At 50.6% G+C, this 16,466-nt stretch overlaps 5 protein-coding genes across 5 annotated transcripts; 2 read left to right on the top strand and 3 right to left on the bottom strand.

Moving 5' to 3' along the window:
* Nucleotides 1-4,856: 4,856 nt before the first annotated feature.
* N7468_005264 (uncharacterized protein) lies at nucleotides 4,857-6,767 on the top strand (the record flags this gene model as incomplete). The annotated part of the gene is made up of 1 exon (XM_058474561.1): nucleotides 4,857-6,767. One exon carries the CDS (start codon nucleotides 4,857-4,859, stop codon nucleotides 6,765-6,767), a length of 1,911 nt encoding a protein of 636 aa, XP_058330301.1.
* A 462-nt stretch (nucleotides 6,768-7,229) lies between these two features.
* Nucleotides 7,230-8,103, bottom strand: N7468_005265 (uncharacterized protein; the record flags this gene model as incomplete). Its single annotated transcript, XM_058474562.1, has 3 exons — nucleotides 7,230-7,496; nucleotides 7,601-7,848; nucleotides 7,869-8,103. 3 exons carry the CDS (start codon nucleotides 8,101-8,103, stop codon nucleotides 7,230-7,232), a joined length of 750 nt encoding a protein of 249 aa, XP_058330302.1.
* Nucleotides 8,104-8,688: 585 nt separating this feature from the next.
* N7468_005266 (threonine/serine exporter family protein) lies at nucleotides 8,689-11,301 on the bottom strand (the record flags this gene model as incomplete). The annotated part of the gene is made up of 1 exon (XM_058474563.1): nucleotides 8,689-11,301. The coding sequence occupies one exon, from the start codon at nucleotides 11,299-11,301 to the stop codon at nucleotides 8,689-8,691; it is 2,613 nt and encodes an 870-aa protein (XP_058330303.1).
* A 1,317-nt stretch (nucleotides 11,302-12,618) lies between these two features.
* On the bottom strand, nucleotides 12,619-13,221 carry N7468_005267 (TspO/MBR family protein; the record flags this gene model as incomplete). Its single annotated transcript, XM_058474564.1, has 2 exons — nucleotides 12,619-13,067; nucleotides 13,125-13,221. The coding sequence occupies 2 exons, from the start codon at nucleotides 13,219-13,221 to the stop codon at nucleotides 12,619-12,621; spliced, it is 546 nt and encodes a 181-aa protein (XP_058330304.1).
* A 1,681-nt stretch (nucleotides 13,222-14,902) lies between these two features.
* Nucleotides 14,903-15,480, top strand: N7468_005268 (uncharacterized protein; the record flags this gene model as incomplete). The annotated part of the gene is made up of 3 exons (XM_058474565.1): nucleotides 14,903-15,223; nucleotides 15,293-15,379; nucleotides 15,439-15,480. 3 exons carry the CDS (start codon nucleotides 14,903-14,905, stop codon nucleotides 15,478-15,480), a joined length of 450 nt encoding a protein of 149 aa, XP_058330305.1.
* Between the last annotated feature and the right edge of the window lie 986 nt (nucleotides 15,481-16,466).

Here is a 16,466-nt window from a genome sequence, read left to right on the forward strand (position 1 = left end):
TGGACATTGCTAATGGTCAAATCATTTGTGTCTGGCCATAGCAAGCCAACTGAAGGGCCACCACACAGGCTACCAGCCCTATCGGCAGCAATAGAGCGAAAATACTCAAAGATATAGGCGAGTCTTTGAACGTGAGAGTCTGAAAGAGGATCAATAGTTTTGCCCGAAATAAGAAGATCAATAACTCATAAACTTATAATCCCAAGCTATAATCAATATAATAATCACTCATATAACCCTTCTTGTCTTTCACAGAGCTTAGTACTAGTAGCCGTTTAACACTCCTCGGCACCAAGAACAGACATCCCGTCAGTTATGAGAACTCCCCATAAGCACTTCCGGTTAAGGCTCAGCATGGTTCTCTGAGCAAGGATATGGTTCACATCTCACTTCACGATATCCACAAACAAAAACAGTTGTAGTCACCCAGATTTGATATATTATAAGGTTTCTGGACCATTAGCTGTGCGACTGTTCTTAGTATATAGATATACTTATAATTGTACAGGAAAAATACGGTTTGGATATCCAAGATCTTCAGTCAGTATTAAGTAGAAAGTCAAGGGCTCCATCTAGTGATATCTTATAGTCTTATCTTGCCGTCCTTTGCCTGTCAACCTGCGAAAATTCCTAAAGCTGCCTCCGCTACATGTTGCCTTAATAGGTTAGAGGGAAGGCCGATATGGCAGGCTAGCATGTCACAAAGAGTAACTACAGGCGATGTAAAAGCCCGTACATTACTACAAGGCTGAGTATAGACACAGGAAATACACTAGTTAATCACTAACTTTACGAGGTCAAAACGGGGGCCAACTCCACTTGAAACCTTATCATGCAGGATGTAACTGCAGGCTTTGTCATACTAGCATTAGTGATTGCGGGGAATCGACCCAATCACAGCGAAATGCCATTTGGTGGGTGGCTTGACAGCAAGATCATGTCAAAGATAATAGTTGTTGAACATATTTCCACATGGTTTCTCACACTTCCTCACGCGGGTTGGCATAAGTAGCCATGCTAGAAAATAGTCAGAGGGCAGACACATGGTCTCACTCTCGACGAAGCTTTCAAAGATCCTCATGACAATTCAAACTGTTCAGTTATGAGTCAATCCCAAATTATCCATCGACCAATCGATCAAACCTCATAAGCTAAACGGATTGAATATGTCTTTGGTCTTGTGAATAGGCCACGACAACCAGTCATGTCCAAAGCTAATAAGAGGAGACAGATATCATCATTTCCTACTGCAAGTGAATGATGTTGATCTTGTAAGAAGCGGCGAAAGTCCGTCTCCCAGTCAAATTGAAATAACACAAGAATTTGGATCGCACTTCCTAAAGAATTTTGCTTCATTCTACCAAAATAAAGGTCAGTCTTCTGATTGCATGAATAAGATGGAATCCGACTAGTTATGTTTCTAGTTATCAGAAAGGCCAGCGCAAGTCCCGCAGGAGAGCACTCTCCACCGCGTCCTCGGAGTTGCAATGAGATCTCGCCGATCTCGCCGCTTCCAGTGAGATCTCCCCAATTATTATATCGAAATGCTCTTAGTGGCGAAGTTCAGGCCAGCTAAACCGCACAGTTCACCCAGATAAAGATCCTCTCTGCCGAAAACCCTTCACCCGCGAACACCAATCCCAACTAATCAGCAACAAATCAATTTTCTATCCTAAAAAGCGCTTGATCATTTCTCCGAAGACGTATGCTTAGGCATACATCTGTGTTGCATATCTTGCTATATTTCCAAGCCTATATCAGATTCTTCTTGCGGTGACACTGCTTCTGATGCATTGATTTGTTCTTGTTATTTTTCGTGTTCCTCGTAGGGTACGCTGTCGTACCATACACCCAAATAAGCGGTATCGCTAAGGTGGGGCAAGGGGCAAAAAAGAAAGTGACCAGACCCGGGCTCGATCCGAGGACCTTATCGGTGTTAACGATACGTGATAACCAACTACACCATCCGGCCGCTTTATTGATGGACTGTTTTTGAGTTTGGGGTTTAGATACTGCATAAGTCGTCATACTAAGTGCTCCCGAGATCACTGGAGCTAATCGTAGGTGGCGGAGAAAGTATTTCCCGTCATTACCGACTTTCTTTACCCTGGTCCCTCCAAGTACGGCGTGAACTTTGGTCTTGTGAACCGGCTACGATACTACCGCAGCGCCTAGAGCGATCGCACTATACCAAAATAGTAACTCTCTTGAGCCAGGTAGTGGATCAATACAGGACCCACCGGCCATGTGGGTCCGCAGTCACCGGTGGAAAGTCCATGGTTTTATAACATTCTACCACAGTTTTGAAGCTTGCTACCATGCAAATCATGGCCCTTCCACTGATTCATATAGATTACCACGTATCGTTAACACCGATAAGGTCCTCGGATCGGGCCCGAGTCTGGTCACTTCCTTTTTTAGTTTTTTTTTTCTTCTTTTGGGTGGGGCTTTAATTCTTCCTTATTAATTCTTAGGTCTCCTCTTTCCGTTCCTTACAAAATCTTTTTGGGAGATATCTCAAAGGTGAAAGTATGCAAATGCGAATTGCTGATAGTGCTGTGTTCCTACAATGACCATAAATATGTCAGCAAGAACCGGAGGAACAGCATAGAAGGCAAATCGCCACTGATTGTTGAGGTCCAAAGAATCTTCGGACCCCGCTTGTCTTGTCGCACAAAAAGAAGAAAAAAACACTTGCTAGTGGAGCGAACCCGAGACTGAAGGCTTCAATTGTGCAAATGTCTACATTGGACTCGGCTAATAGCTTCAAACCATACCAGCAGCCATAGCAGAAGAATGGGCCCTTCAGCGACGTTAAGAGCGATGATAGTAGCCGTACGCTTGGAGAATATCCTGAAGACCTCTTTCTGGGAGAAGGGACTCGGGATGCCTACACTATAAAGTATCAGGAGGTTGTGGGTGGCAAAATAGAAAAGAAATATTTAGGAGATCGTTCATGGGGACGACCTTGATATCAAGGAGGATTATGAGGTATATGGGCATATGATGTGGCCACGAATGTCAATGGTCAACCTTAGGAGCAATATGCCGTGTGTTAGACGGAAAAGAGGCAACCAAGCTTGTTAAAATGCATGACTAGTACGATGATTCAACACAATTATACAGCCAGCATACAGCCAGCTTCTTCTCAGCACTTTTTGCTCTCCGAAAGTCGATCCGGGATTTTCACGAAGCCTGATAGACTGGCCTGGCCCCTGTAAGATTGCAGCCATGGAATTGGTATTCATCATACCTTAATGCGAGAGCACGGTTCACATCCGGCTTGGTGTTTCCAGTACCGACAATGGAGTTAGACAGGGCCCAGATTCGAGATACCCACAACATCGCAGGCCCTGTGGATGCTACAGCGTTCCTAGTCTTTGCAAGTCACTAATGCTCTTAGACCAGTGCGGGGGAAACGAGTCTCGAATTGATCTACGTGGAACGCTCTTAGCAAGTAACGTAGAACCTTTAGCCTGCTACGTCAAATTCTAGCTTTTGCAAGGAAAACGAGGGTTTCCCTGAAAAAATTTCACACTGGTTGATGATCTCAAAATATGCAAACCTTCACAACAAGTTGGCCGGATGGTGTAGTTGGTTATCACGTATCGTTAACACCGATAAGGTCCTCGGATCGAGCCCGGGTCTGGTCACTTACCTTTTTGCCCTCTCTTTTTAGTATGTTTTCGTGTTTTTTTGGCCGTCGATTTGTGGGTTCTTGTGGGCCGTGAGCCTGTCCAAGTTTTTACTATCCGGCGGTTAAAGTTCCGGGGCTAGTCCATTTAGGGTATAGTGTAGCCACAATACATTGATCTCTGTAAAATCAAGCTTTCTAGAGTACTGCCCTGAACACGTTCAAGTGTAGATATTCTTATAGGCACTGTGTGTCAATTGTTGACATTGACAAAATACGGTAACTTTTTATGCAACTTTTATAAAAGTTAAAATGCAAGTACAAATATAGGTCTAGCCATATTTCATACTACTTTACTTGTTCACTGTGATCCTAGAGAGGGAAAAAAAAATCACCCAACTAAGGGCTGAAGCGCTTCCTATGACCCTACGAAGGAAAGAAATAGAATTTTAGATGCCGGATTTTAGATATTTTCTACTGAGCGCAGAAAGCTTTGACTGCACTGTGTATGCTTACTCCATACCTTATAATGGGCACTTCGTAAGAAGGGATTTTATGAGACAAGATATGTCAATGAACTTGAGGAAAATGGGTTTTATGCCCCCCCCCCCCACACAAGCCCAAAGGCTACTAGTAAATGGAATAAGCTTTAGCTAACATATGAGCTTCCATGGTCACGAGCACTTGAGAGGTACGGGCCCTCTTTACACCTATACTTCTACTCGTATTATCTAGCACGACCGAACGCTATTCTATATTCTGGCGATATCTTCAACCCAGAGGACCAGCCAGGCTATGCTAGGACCAATTCAGTATACAATCAAGTGGCATATGGCCAATTTCTGCCCAGGGCCATTGCCATAAAGCATAAGAAATCGTCAGGTTTACACCTAAATTGCGGGAGAACAAAAACCGATATGGAGTTTGCGAAGAGGAGCTTCAAGTGTATTGCTTCGCTCCACGGCCCAATTGTTCTACTAAAATCTTCTAATTGAATCGTTCTCTCTTCTCCTATAGTATAACTTTCTTCTCTCTTTCATTTCACTCAGGGCTATTGACCTCAGGCCTGCACTTGTTTTCTAGGCTTCGAAACATAGCTTTTCATAATTCGAATCTCTGGCCTTGTTCTACATTTTGGTCCTATCCTTCTAAGATACCCATCTTCAATTCCATGGCATACAGAGGGCAGTATATTGAGAGCACAATGGAGATCAGAGGGAAAATGGAAATAGGTCCTTTGGATGACCCTGTTGACCAGGGAACAGGCCTCCCAAAAAGCTTCGACCTTGACTTGAAAGACGCCCGACCGCTTTTGATAAAGGTCCGGGATTTCCCGTATTGGCAGAAACAGGTCATCTCGCAGCTCAGAGCGGTGCACCTGGAGAACCTTGTTGACATCTCACTTCCCCATCCAAAAACTTCCAACCCCAACTACACGCGCTGGGTACAATTCTCACGCCGCGTGAAGCTGTGGCTGACCAAATCTGTTTCCAAACTCCTTGCAACGAAAATCAATTCAGGACCTTCACCTATCGAGTTCGCGCACGAGTTTATGGGAGAGACCATGGCGTTGTTTGATAATCATGACAAAGGAGTTCACGAGGATCTCGTTGGAGTCCGTATCATCACGGATATCCAATCCATCAGGGTTATGACGTGTGAACGGGCAATTGAGGCTATTTGGGACTACAAAGATTCGTTCAAGGACATGCTTGAAGCGGACATCGCCATCTCACCATACTTCGCGTTTTGTTCGCTTCTGAACGCCCTTGACGTGCCCAGATTCCAGCACATCCATGCTGTCATGATAGGGAAGCTTGAGCGGGCCGAGGTCACAGACCCCTGGAAGACCTTCACCGATTCCCACTTTCATGTCCTCTGCTTTGAAGCGATCAACCTTCTCCAAAAAGAGCCTGAGTGGCGAGTCGCTCTGCGCTCCGAAGCACCTTCACCCGAGGATTTTACGGTATCTTTCCCTTCGCACTCTCGATCCAAGAAGGCCCTACATAAATTGACTGCCAACAAGGGCGACATGGTCGATGAGCAAATTATCCGGAATGGCCCTCCTGCAGGCGTGGGTGATGCAGCATTTGTTCAAAACTTGTTCCAGGCCCTTCCCAAGCGTCTAAGGAATGGAAAATGTTCCTACTGCGGCCTTACCCATGACTTGAACGAATGCTTTTACTTGAACGTGGAATGGAGACCAGACTGGTTCAGGCCCCTGGAGGGAATTTGGGTGTACCAACCCATGATGCACAAGGGCAATCTCCAGGACCAGCCCGCAACAACGCCTGCCACGACGCCCGCCGTGGACCCCATGCCCGAAAAGCAAAGCTATGCAACCGTTGCTGCTGTGAAAGGTCCAGCTGCCGCCGCCACCAAGAAAACAAATCCAGCCCCGGCCAAGAAAGCCGACCTACCTCCCACCACGAAGGCCGGCCTGGCTCTGATCCAAAAGGCAGCTCCAACTCCCAACAAAGATGACCCAGCTGCAGTAGAAAAGGTTGCCCCATCCTCCCCCGGTTTGGCGAGGGTCCAACAAGTCTTAGCAAAGAAGGTTGATTCAGGTCCCTCCAAGAAACATAAGATCGTCATCACAAAGCCGGTAGATGATAGCTTCTTCACCTTCTTGAAGGTGCAAGGCACTCCGTTTGACCCATTGCTGTTGTTCACTGCCTCGCACAAGGACTGGCTCATAGTCGACGACCTGCCTGTGCACGTCTGTGGCGATCGAGCCTACTTGGTTGAGTATCACGAATTTAGATGTGGGGAGTCTTTTGAATGGAGCTGGAATACAGGAAAGAAAACCATTGTTTGCAAAGCGGCAGGCAAAGGAAAGGCCAAGATCCCCTTGCAGAAAGAAGATGGAACTGTGCATGAGATTGTTGTTGAATGCTATTTCCAACCTGCCGTCCGGTTCAACCTGTTCTCCCTGGCAAAGGCAAAGGCCGACCTTTCAATCCGCCATGATCGTTCTTCGCGTTTTATTACCAGGATATCCCAGGATACTGAGACGATTGTCATTGAGATCATTGGAAGGAGTGTCGAAGAGAACAGGCAATTCTTCCTCCGCACACCGGATTCGACCATCAACCTGAATCAAGTCTCTCACATCCTGGTGCCAGTCGACTAGTCTGGTGCATTGCCTTCCTTGAGCGCTGCTATTTGCACTGGGCTTATCTTTTTCTATTGCACAACTTCCGGCTATAACATTTTGGCCGATCGTATCATGACTTATCTGATTCTTGCGCATTGAGTGGCTGCGCCCTGACTCCAAAGAGTGTCTTTATTATCTTCGGCTTGATGATTTTCTTGCCTTTGCAATACTTTCAGATTGCTTTGACATTCCGGTGTGCTTCACTTCTGTGTTCTCCTTTGTGTCTTTGGACAAAGATTGTGATCTGCCAGTGGAGTTTTGCCTTCTTCTATTTTCTTAGTAGAGATCCAAGTAGATCCAAATAGACAAGAGCAGCTCCTCTACTGCATGATTTCAAGTAGCATGGTATTTTTCCCCCAAGAAGGACAAGGGACATACGTAACAAGATGTTAGGAAATTAGAGCGGTCATACAAGCTCACGCTCAAGTGACTATAGTCTCAGTCCACAGGCCGGATCTTGAAATGATGCTTCTCCCCGCCACCACACCCACCGTATTGCGAATCTCCGGACAATGAAACCCGGCCAGCTGCCTCCTCCGCACTCCCAATCCCCAGCTGCTCCAAGATCTCAGCCACAGCCGCATACAAAGCCCCAATATTGCCATCCTCAATCTTCACCGCAATTCCCTGACCCTCCTCCGCACCCAGCTCCTCCGTCCTCCTCGACGCCCTCACTCCAATCCCATAGCACCCGTCCGCCCCAAGCTACCCGATCAAAGAATCCCCAAAAGCCCGCATCAGAAGTGTACAAAACCGGCCCTCCCCCGCCACAAACTCCGCATACGAAGCCATGACCCAAAAACCCGCACCATAGCCCTTTCCCTTTCCCCTTCACGCATCCCCGCATCCGCAAACCGCGCATACATCCCCGCAAGCCGATGCAGCGCAAACCCCAGCGCGGGCAGATTACTCCCATCAACACTCCAGACCCCCTCGCCGTCCGTCAGCCCCGCTACTTCCTCCACCACCCGCCGCACCCGCAACTGCACAGGGTGTTCCGGTAGATAGCACCCCTCGGCCTCCCCAGCGCTCTCGCTGCTGCTATCATCCCCGCATCCTTGAGCAATTGCTGCACACGCCTCCCGGGGTAAACCCCGCTCTGATCCATGCGCACCTCACGGCCTCCGCAGCGGAGATCTGATTTTTCGCTGCCGGCGCGGGCGAGGATGGTGCGGGCGCGGCGGATGTGTCGATCCTCGCTGCTGTGCGAGGCGCACATCAGGGCTAAGTCGGTGGCGTGGCCGCTGTGGCGGTTTTCGATGACGCCGCCGCGGTCAGTGAAGACATAGTCATTGGAGATGAAATTTCTCATGGCTCGGGGAAATTTGAGGAAGAGGGGCTTTGGGGGCAGGTTGTGCGATGCCTTAGGGGTGGGAAGGGATATTATAGAGGCGTTTTATTGTATGTTTTCTTGATCTCGGGTCTTGTACTGGCGATTGCAGTGATTGGTTGAAATGGGATGCAGGGGCCGGGGGCTAACCGGATTGGGTTGACGGGAACGACGCATGGAGCCCGTGGAGAACAACAATGCGTTTGCTTACGGACAATCGCCTTCTCCAGAATCATGGATCCATGGATGACTTATCGCACCTGGGCGGGGGTTATCCATCATTTACTAATAATAGTGCGAGAGACACAGAAAGTTGATGTGCAGTGGAAAATCATCGAATATGTATTTGCAGTTGAACACGTGCATGAAAACCTAGAGATCCGAGATGCAAAAATAGAAGAAAATGAAGTAAAAGATCCAACGCTGATAATGAGTGACGCCCGCTGCCAGAATCGCTAAGATGTTCCAGAATAAATCAGCAGTCGTGATAAATGAGAGAAATATCCATGAAGGTGGGTATGAGAAATGCAAATGGTAAAAAACAGACGACAAGAGCGAAGGAGAGGATTAAAAATTGAACAAGCCAGTGCGCTTCTTCCCGTAAGGATAGACGATGAGAGCAGAAATAAACAGGCCAACCGTAATACCAATCGCCACCTGGATCATGCCAATGCCGAGACTAGCAACCGAACCGTCGGTGAGAGAGGTCATGTCGGTGCTGTTTCCGGAGGTGTGAAGGTTGTGTCGAACCTCGTTCGCATATTGCAAGCCCGAAAGCAGAGAACCACTCGAGGCGAGACCGGAGGGGACAAGCACGAAGATACCAGGCAGAATGGCAGGCGCGGCTTGCCCGTGCCACAGCCGACTGTAGAAGTTGGCCAGGACACCGATGGTGAAAGCACCGACGGTGTTGGCCACCTCGGACTGGGACCCGAACTTGGTCGTGCTGAAGTAGTTCGTGATGTAGCCACAGACCGCGAAGAGAATCATGACGGGCATCTGCTTCCACTTGGCTTGGTTGACCAGGGATAGGAAGAAGGCGTAGATGGCGACAAATGGGAATTTCTGCACATAAACAGAGCCATACACGTCGAGATTGGGGCATGTCGTGTCGGAGGAGGCGTTGCCATCCATGAGTCCGTAAATCGTGAGACCCACGGTGATGCCATAGCCAAGGAAGAGAGAATAGATGATGGCGTAGACCAAGCGGATCGAACCAGCGATCATTTGGTGGGATTGCAGTTCCAGACTGCTGCAGAGGACGGTAAACCCCGGAAGAATGAGCGCGATAGAAGACTGTGCAAGCGCCGAAAAACAGAACAGGTATTCTTTGTGACCGTGACGGGTGATTTGGATGCTGCCGAAGGCACGGGCGAGAAAGGAGGTAAGAATAGCAGCAGTGACTTCGAACACATTGGAGTACAGGACGGAGCGAGGGGAGAGCACGTGTTGCATAAGTCCGACCAGTGATCCCAGCATGAAAATGATAGGCATATCGACCGGTCGCGCACTAAAGGCAAAGGGGCCAACGGCGGCACTGGCGAGGCCGTAGAGCAAGACCACGAGCCATTTGTTGAAGCGCGGCTTGCGTTGCATGATATCATCAAGCTCTTGGCTTGCCTCTTCGACCCCGATCAGATCGTGCACGACGTTCTTGTAAACGTTGTGGACGTCCGCCAGTCGACCGAGATCAACACCTTGCACCGTCCGCACCAGCTTGACCTCCGCCGTCCGGGTAACAGGGTCATCGAAGGACATGATCATGCAGCCGGGGAGATAGAGGAATTGACCAGACACCTCGAGCACGCGGGCGGTCATCTGCATGTATTCCTCCAGTCGGTGCGTGGGGGCACCGTAACGCATCAGAGCACGGCAGAGCTGCATGATATACCGCTGACGGGAGATGATCTCGGCAATATGCACCGTCACCCGAATCTCATCTTCCAAGCGAGTCTTACGCTTGCTCCGGCGCGCTCGCTTCCCGCCCGAAGCCAGCTCAGCCGCCTCAGGAAGGGTCGGGGTGCTCAGGTTCATCGACGCGTTCACCAGGGAGGAGGTCGACCGGTGGGCGTTCTTCTTGTACCACTTGATCTTCTCCTTGCGAGGCGTGGCCGCGCCAGACGCGGGCATGGATGGCGGGATCAAGGGCGACAGCGAGCCCTTCTTCGGGGTCGTAGCGCCCGACGGCGTGCCCGAAGACACCTGGGTCTCGCTATCCGAGTCATCGGTGATGACGCTCTCCGGACGCGACGAGCTTCCCGTCTGAACGGCATGTAACTTCAGCAGCTGGGACAAGATACCACTCCCACCGACGCCGAGACCACTCGAGCGGCGACGCGCCTTGAAGTCGCGCAGTAAGCCCTCCGGGGTAGTATGGCCCGATCGCTGGTATGCGCCCCGGGGCTTCCGCTTCCGCTCGTGAGCCATAGTCATATGGCGGACCAGCCGGTGCGCCTCAGCGCTGGGCGGAGCTTCGTGCGGCTCCTCGCCCTCTTCCAACGCCCGCAAGTGATTAGCGTCGTTGCGAGCATTGCGGGCTTGAATCTCCTCGAGCGACAGACCGTGAATGGCACCCGAATCAAAGTCATCGGGGATCAAAGTGGCGTTGAGCGCCTCGCCCTCGTCTGCGGGGCGACCGAGGCGTTCGCCCAGACGGACCGTCTTCTGGCGAATGATCTGACCAGCATTGCGAAACCGGTTGCGAGCAGATGAGACAGACGAGATGCGCTCGACGTCGGCGCCCTTCTCGGAGACCCCTTCAGACGCATGTTCCGGGTTGCTGCTGCGGCGGGAATGTGCAGGGGCGGGCGGGGTGACGGTTCCGGAAAGTGGGATGTTCTCGAGGCCCGGCGGCGGCAGGAGAGGGTAATGAGAGGGATCAGAGGACTCCGAGGCATCGTGGGAGGCTGGGGTTCTGGGACGGTCGGCCAGGTGACTGATCGAGCGAAAGCGCACTTTCAGCGACCGCAGTCGCGGTTCAATGGGAGGTTCGTCATGCGGTTCGGATGGCGGCTCTGCAGCGGGCGGGACGGGTGGATGCAGGTCGGCCTCGTATTGATGGGCGTCAGCGGTGACTTGCCGCTCGAGACTCTGACGATTACCGAGGTCGGGAAAGGGGAATTCGTTCAGATGTTCATTAGGATCGCTCGGACTAGGGTGAGGGACCGTTGGTGTGGACATTAGAGCTCACGAGCCCAAGCGGGCGAGAGGGCAGGGAAGATGGTTTGTCAACGAAAGTATGAGATGAAGATGGAAAAATTCCAACATCGCAGGGGCGGCGATGTATAAAAATATAAAAAATAAATCAGTGGTTCAGAAAAGCAGCCAAGACCAAAAAAAATACCAAATACAGAGCCCATGGGTCTTCCCAGAGCCGACGCAGCCGTTCCACCTTCCGACTTGAAATTCTCCTTTAGGCCAAATCCGGGAGTCTAGATCCACGATCTTCTGGCGACCCACTATGGGATCATCGATAAGGATGCATGACACTAGGTCTGACGCTGATTCGCTCCGGAGGGCAGAGTTTTTGGTTTGTTCCGCAAGCCACATGCACGATACACAAAGCTAACAATGGTTACAGGTACAAAAGCGCCTATGAGAGAGCCCCATTGCCGTCACTCTTGCCCCTCCAAGAGGAAGGCAAATTTCAGATGGAGGGGAAGAGGGAGGGGGGAAGAAGCCCTAATGCCAAGCGCCTTTCAGGTTCTAGAAGCTGCTCAGCGTACGTACCGAACACATCAGCTCTTCGGTGGGTCTTGAGTGGCGATCCAGCTCTTGTCCTCGGGAAGAGCCATTGTTGGTGCGAACCATGGCTAGTGGTTAGCTCTCATTTTTGTGAGACAAAGAGCAGATAGGTTCAGGGCCATTCTCTCTAGCCGATGCCAATGGCCGGTGGGTTTCCCTACGGAGTAAGCTGGGGGTGTATGAAAGTGACATGGTGGGTGCCCTTATCATTGCTCCATCACAGCTAACCCAGAAGTCCTACTAAAACCAGGTTCCCGACGATCTCTCTTCCCCCTTGACGACAATTGAGCCACCTCCTGAATCTGAGCTCTGTTGATCTTCATATGACAGCGCCATGATCCACTGTGATGTGCTGCATCCACTCTACGAGCTGCTCGTTGGCCGAGGAAAGAAAAGCGGAGAGCGGAGAGGGGGAGAGAGGGGCGAGACCACGACGCCAGGAGCGGTGGATTTTGGCAACCTCCAGAGGACAACCCCGAACTAAGATAGAAACGTGCCCCACTGTTTTGAGTAACACAAATGAGTCGAAACAAGGATTACGAATCGCATTGGAAGAAAAAGCACAGACGAACGCCACGCAGGAAGTGGAGCTTCACCACACGCACGCCCCCACCCGACAACCCTTTTTGTTGTGCCCTGATCAAACGCCGTTGCTCGTTGATATTCAGCCCAGTCGGACGATGATTGCTTCTTCTGGGTCATTCCCACCCTCTACGGCCCGGCATCCCGAGTCCCACGGCCCCGTGATGCTTTTTAATCTCTCCGCTTCTGCTTCGCCGGAAGCCTCCATCCATTCAGATGCCCAACCCCAATATTGAGATAGGCCGCATACCCGAGCCAGGCCAGATACGGCGACATCAGCCAGAAGGCTGTTCGGTCTGCCGACCACCACTCGGCCATTAGCACCGTCACGTTCCCGACCAGCAGGGCCATATCGCCCAGGGCCGCGGCCGGTCGCCCCACCCCAAAGAACAGAGGCATCCAGAGGAAGTTCAGCGCTAACTGGGTGGTGTACAAGGTTTGCGCCTTCTCGTTGGCCTGGACCACTGTTGCAGACAGAGATTGAGCTGCAACCTTAGTAGCGTGGTGGGACGCATACCCCATTAGGCCGTAAAGCACAGTCCACGCGGGCGCGAAGAGCCATGCCGGCGGGTTGAAAGGGGGCTGTCGGAGATCGCGGTAGGTGTCCTTGGTTTGACGTCCTGGTCCCTCGTGAGCGATTTATTCAGTCCATTTGATTTGACTACCTTACGGTTCACGAGCAGCGCGACCGTTGTTGCCGCCAAGCACGGGCGTGGCGACAGCCAGCAGCGGCGACGTAAACACCCCCTGAGGGAGCACAAAGGACCACGGCATCCTGTGATGTCAGAAGATCGGAATTGGAGGAATGGCCTGTATTTGGTTGGACTCGAGAGGGTCTATAGTATATGTTCTAGAGAGAAAGAGGAGGTGGCGGCCCCGGCGGATGAAGTTTCTCGCATCGATCGCGATCTGTCAAGCTGCTGTGTCCGCATACGTCACCGACCGCTTGGCACAATCCTCGGTTCCTCGTTTTAACCACAAAGTCTAGAATTACTAATTGCGTCTGCCTTTTCTAAATAAAGGATTTCTAAATATGTTCCTCTTGAGCAGCTAGGTTTGATCCTCTCGTGCGACGGCCACGGTAGAAGATCACGAACTTTGCCTCCTAGGTATGGCGGATCATGTTACGGACGCAGAATTTTCCCGGGGCGGAAGGGCCGTTAAGTAAATAAAGTAAATAAATAAAATCCAAAAGAGTACACGGTATATAACCCTTGAGATGGTGGCAGTCATCAAAGTATCTGATTCGTCGACTCAATAGCTTCCCAACGCCAGAATCCACGCGGAAAGGAGAGATCAAACACCCGCGCTCCTGGTTGTTGGGCCCCACCAATATCTGCCGTGATTTACCTATCAGGGGTGATTTGAACGCGGCATAGGTCAAAGCCCGCTTCGGAAACTACCAAAGACTCGGTGACTGCTAGGGCCGGAAACTAAAAGAACTAGATGCTGGATTGGCGGTTGAGCATAACTGGACTCGGCAACGATCCACCGAGTCTAAAACGCAAAGTGCGCGGCTGCAGATCTGCATCACAGAGCACTGCCACAATCCCAAACAGTCTCATTAAAAAGACTCGACCATGACCATGACTGGGATCGTTGGCTACGACGTCTTGTATTATCACCTCTCCGGACTGCCCCCTCCAGGAAACTGGGCGAATCGGACATCTCAAGCGTGCATAACTTGCTGCATGAAACTACTGCTACGCATGGACCCATCTGATAGTCTTGTGCTCTGCCCTGATTCTAATGCTCCATCAGGGTCCATGTACGACCCCGGGATACCACCAGCGGTCTCAACGCATTTCCCGGTTCTGGTCCCACGACGATCTTAATGAGGGGGGTTTGGTCATATCCCCCGAAAACCCGCGCAGGGGGCATCCTACCTCTTTGCAGGATTAAACCCTGCATGGGATACAGCTAAATGTCAAGTTCAACGTCCTCGAGAGTATGGCGAACTCTTAATCTCGGTCGATCCCTGCCTTGTATCCACCGCCTTGTGTAACCGCGCCTCATTAAACAGGCAATAATAATTGGAGTGGACCCTAAGTTGCAAGAACCTCGTGCGCGAGAACCTTGCCAGCGCTGGATGACCCTTGCTATCACATCCACTTGCATCCCTGCATGATATCCTCGACCTGTGAGCTACTTACTATGCGCCCTTTTTCCCGCTAACCCCTTTTCCCTGTTTCATCAATGCGCTTATGGCGGTACCTTTTTTTTTTTTTTTTCTCTTTCTCGTCATTATAATTACGATTTTTGATATCCTAGTCCAAGGGTAATATCCGAGATTGCTGCCCAACCTATCCACCAAGCCGACCCCACTGAGAAGTGGATTCCTTCGCGATAAGTCGCAAATGCGACAGGAGGGGCCGCTACTTTGATCCGGGGCCTGGGTGCCGGGTCTGCGTTATAGTAGAGGGGGTGCTCCCGAACAGGAACCTCTTGTAGCCAAATGATCCGAGAGAGCGAGAATGAGACCGCCAAATCATTTCCAGTGCGCTTCTCCGAAAAGAGACTAGCCAGGGATTTCCGGAAAAAAAAGTCTGTAGACGGAAAGGCTAGCCCTAGTCGGGATGTGGTCGGCTTCCATGCTCCTGACAATGCCTCCTGTCTAGAAAGGCTGAACACCGAGTCGCTTGTCCTTTCGGGCCATGATGCCATTATCTCAAGTGTTGCTCCTGATTGCGATGTCCAAATTGGCTCTCGACTACAGCTATGTTTCAAATTAGGATGGCGACCACCCAACAAACACGCCAGTATTTTCAGTCCTGAAGTAAGCAATCTTATGAGCACTAGTTTAGATAGAAAGATCGGAGTTTTTGTAATAAGAGTGTCCACCCAGTACCTCAGTATTGCTCAATTGCCATTATGCACCCCTACAGCCCGTGGTCCGTATACGGTGCTCTGTCCTGTGAATTCTACAGAGGATGTGTGTTCCTATTGCCTACGGCAGTTGCACATACTTTACGACTATGACCTTGATTGCAGGAATCGCCCACACAGGATTTCCCCATTGGAAATTCGCCCTAGTAGTGTCGGCGTACGAACCTTGGTCGCCTTATCGAATCGCCAATTCCGATTTCCCGCCACTTGAAGCTAGACCCCAGTGGTGCTACCACGACTCATCGCATCATCGGCGATACTAGCAGTATCACGCCGGCTGAAACCTGATACCGTGAATACTTGCTAAAGACGTAATTGGAGCTCTGCGGGCCTGCGGACCTGGCACTTTTGCACCTTCCAAGGCGCACGAGAGTGTTTGGGGGCCGGAGCAGCGCTACGGGCTCCAATCTCGGCAATCCCAGCCAACTAACATCGCCTGGAACGCTATGATGCCGAGGATGTCTACAATCACAAACCCGCCCTGAACACGACAATGGATCCATTAAGAACTTGAATTCTCAACCTTCCTCCAATCAAGGCTTCCAGAAGGTTCTAAACATCTACACGGTTGCATAGGTGAGTCTAGAGCAAGGCCTCAAGATGGTAGCTCAATTGAAAAACGCATCGCTGATCTCCTCGACAGAAGGTAGAGATGCGTGCAGGTGCTCTAACTGCTATATCCAAGACAATAGTGACACACAGGAAGAACGAAGAGGACGAACGCCTCGGGTGGCCGTGGTTCGATACCCACAACTGCGCGGCCTAGACCGTCCTTGAAATATACCCAGCGTTAAAAGCCCGAGATCGACATGCACGAGCTGAGGAGCAGCTACATTCAACGCGCAGTGGAAGTCAGGAAGAGAGCCCTTAGCGATGATCGTTCTTTAGACTCGCTACTGCGTGAATACACTGAGGGGTATCTATGAGAGTCACAGAAAGTAGAAGGACGCCAAAACACTAGAGGCCGGGTCTGATACGAGAAAATAGAGAGATTCTAATGCAGACGGAAAAGGACTAATTCTGCTGCGAGTCAAAGCGGCACTAGCAATTTACGTCAAGAAACAGGATAATTTCAAGATAATCTCAACTCCATTAATATTAGCAACAGAGTAGCTTTTCAGCAAACCCCTCTC

This window comes from Penicillium chermesinum, assembly GCF_028974085.1.
Source record: "Penicillium chermesinum strain IBT 19713 chromosome Unknown utg000004l:1.0-3345178.0:1.0-3348027.0, whole genome shotgun sequence".
Classification (NCBI taxonomy): domain Eukaryota; kingdom Fungi; phylum Ascomycota; class Eurotiomycetes; order Eurotiales; family Aspergillaceae; genus Penicillium; species Penicillium chermesinum.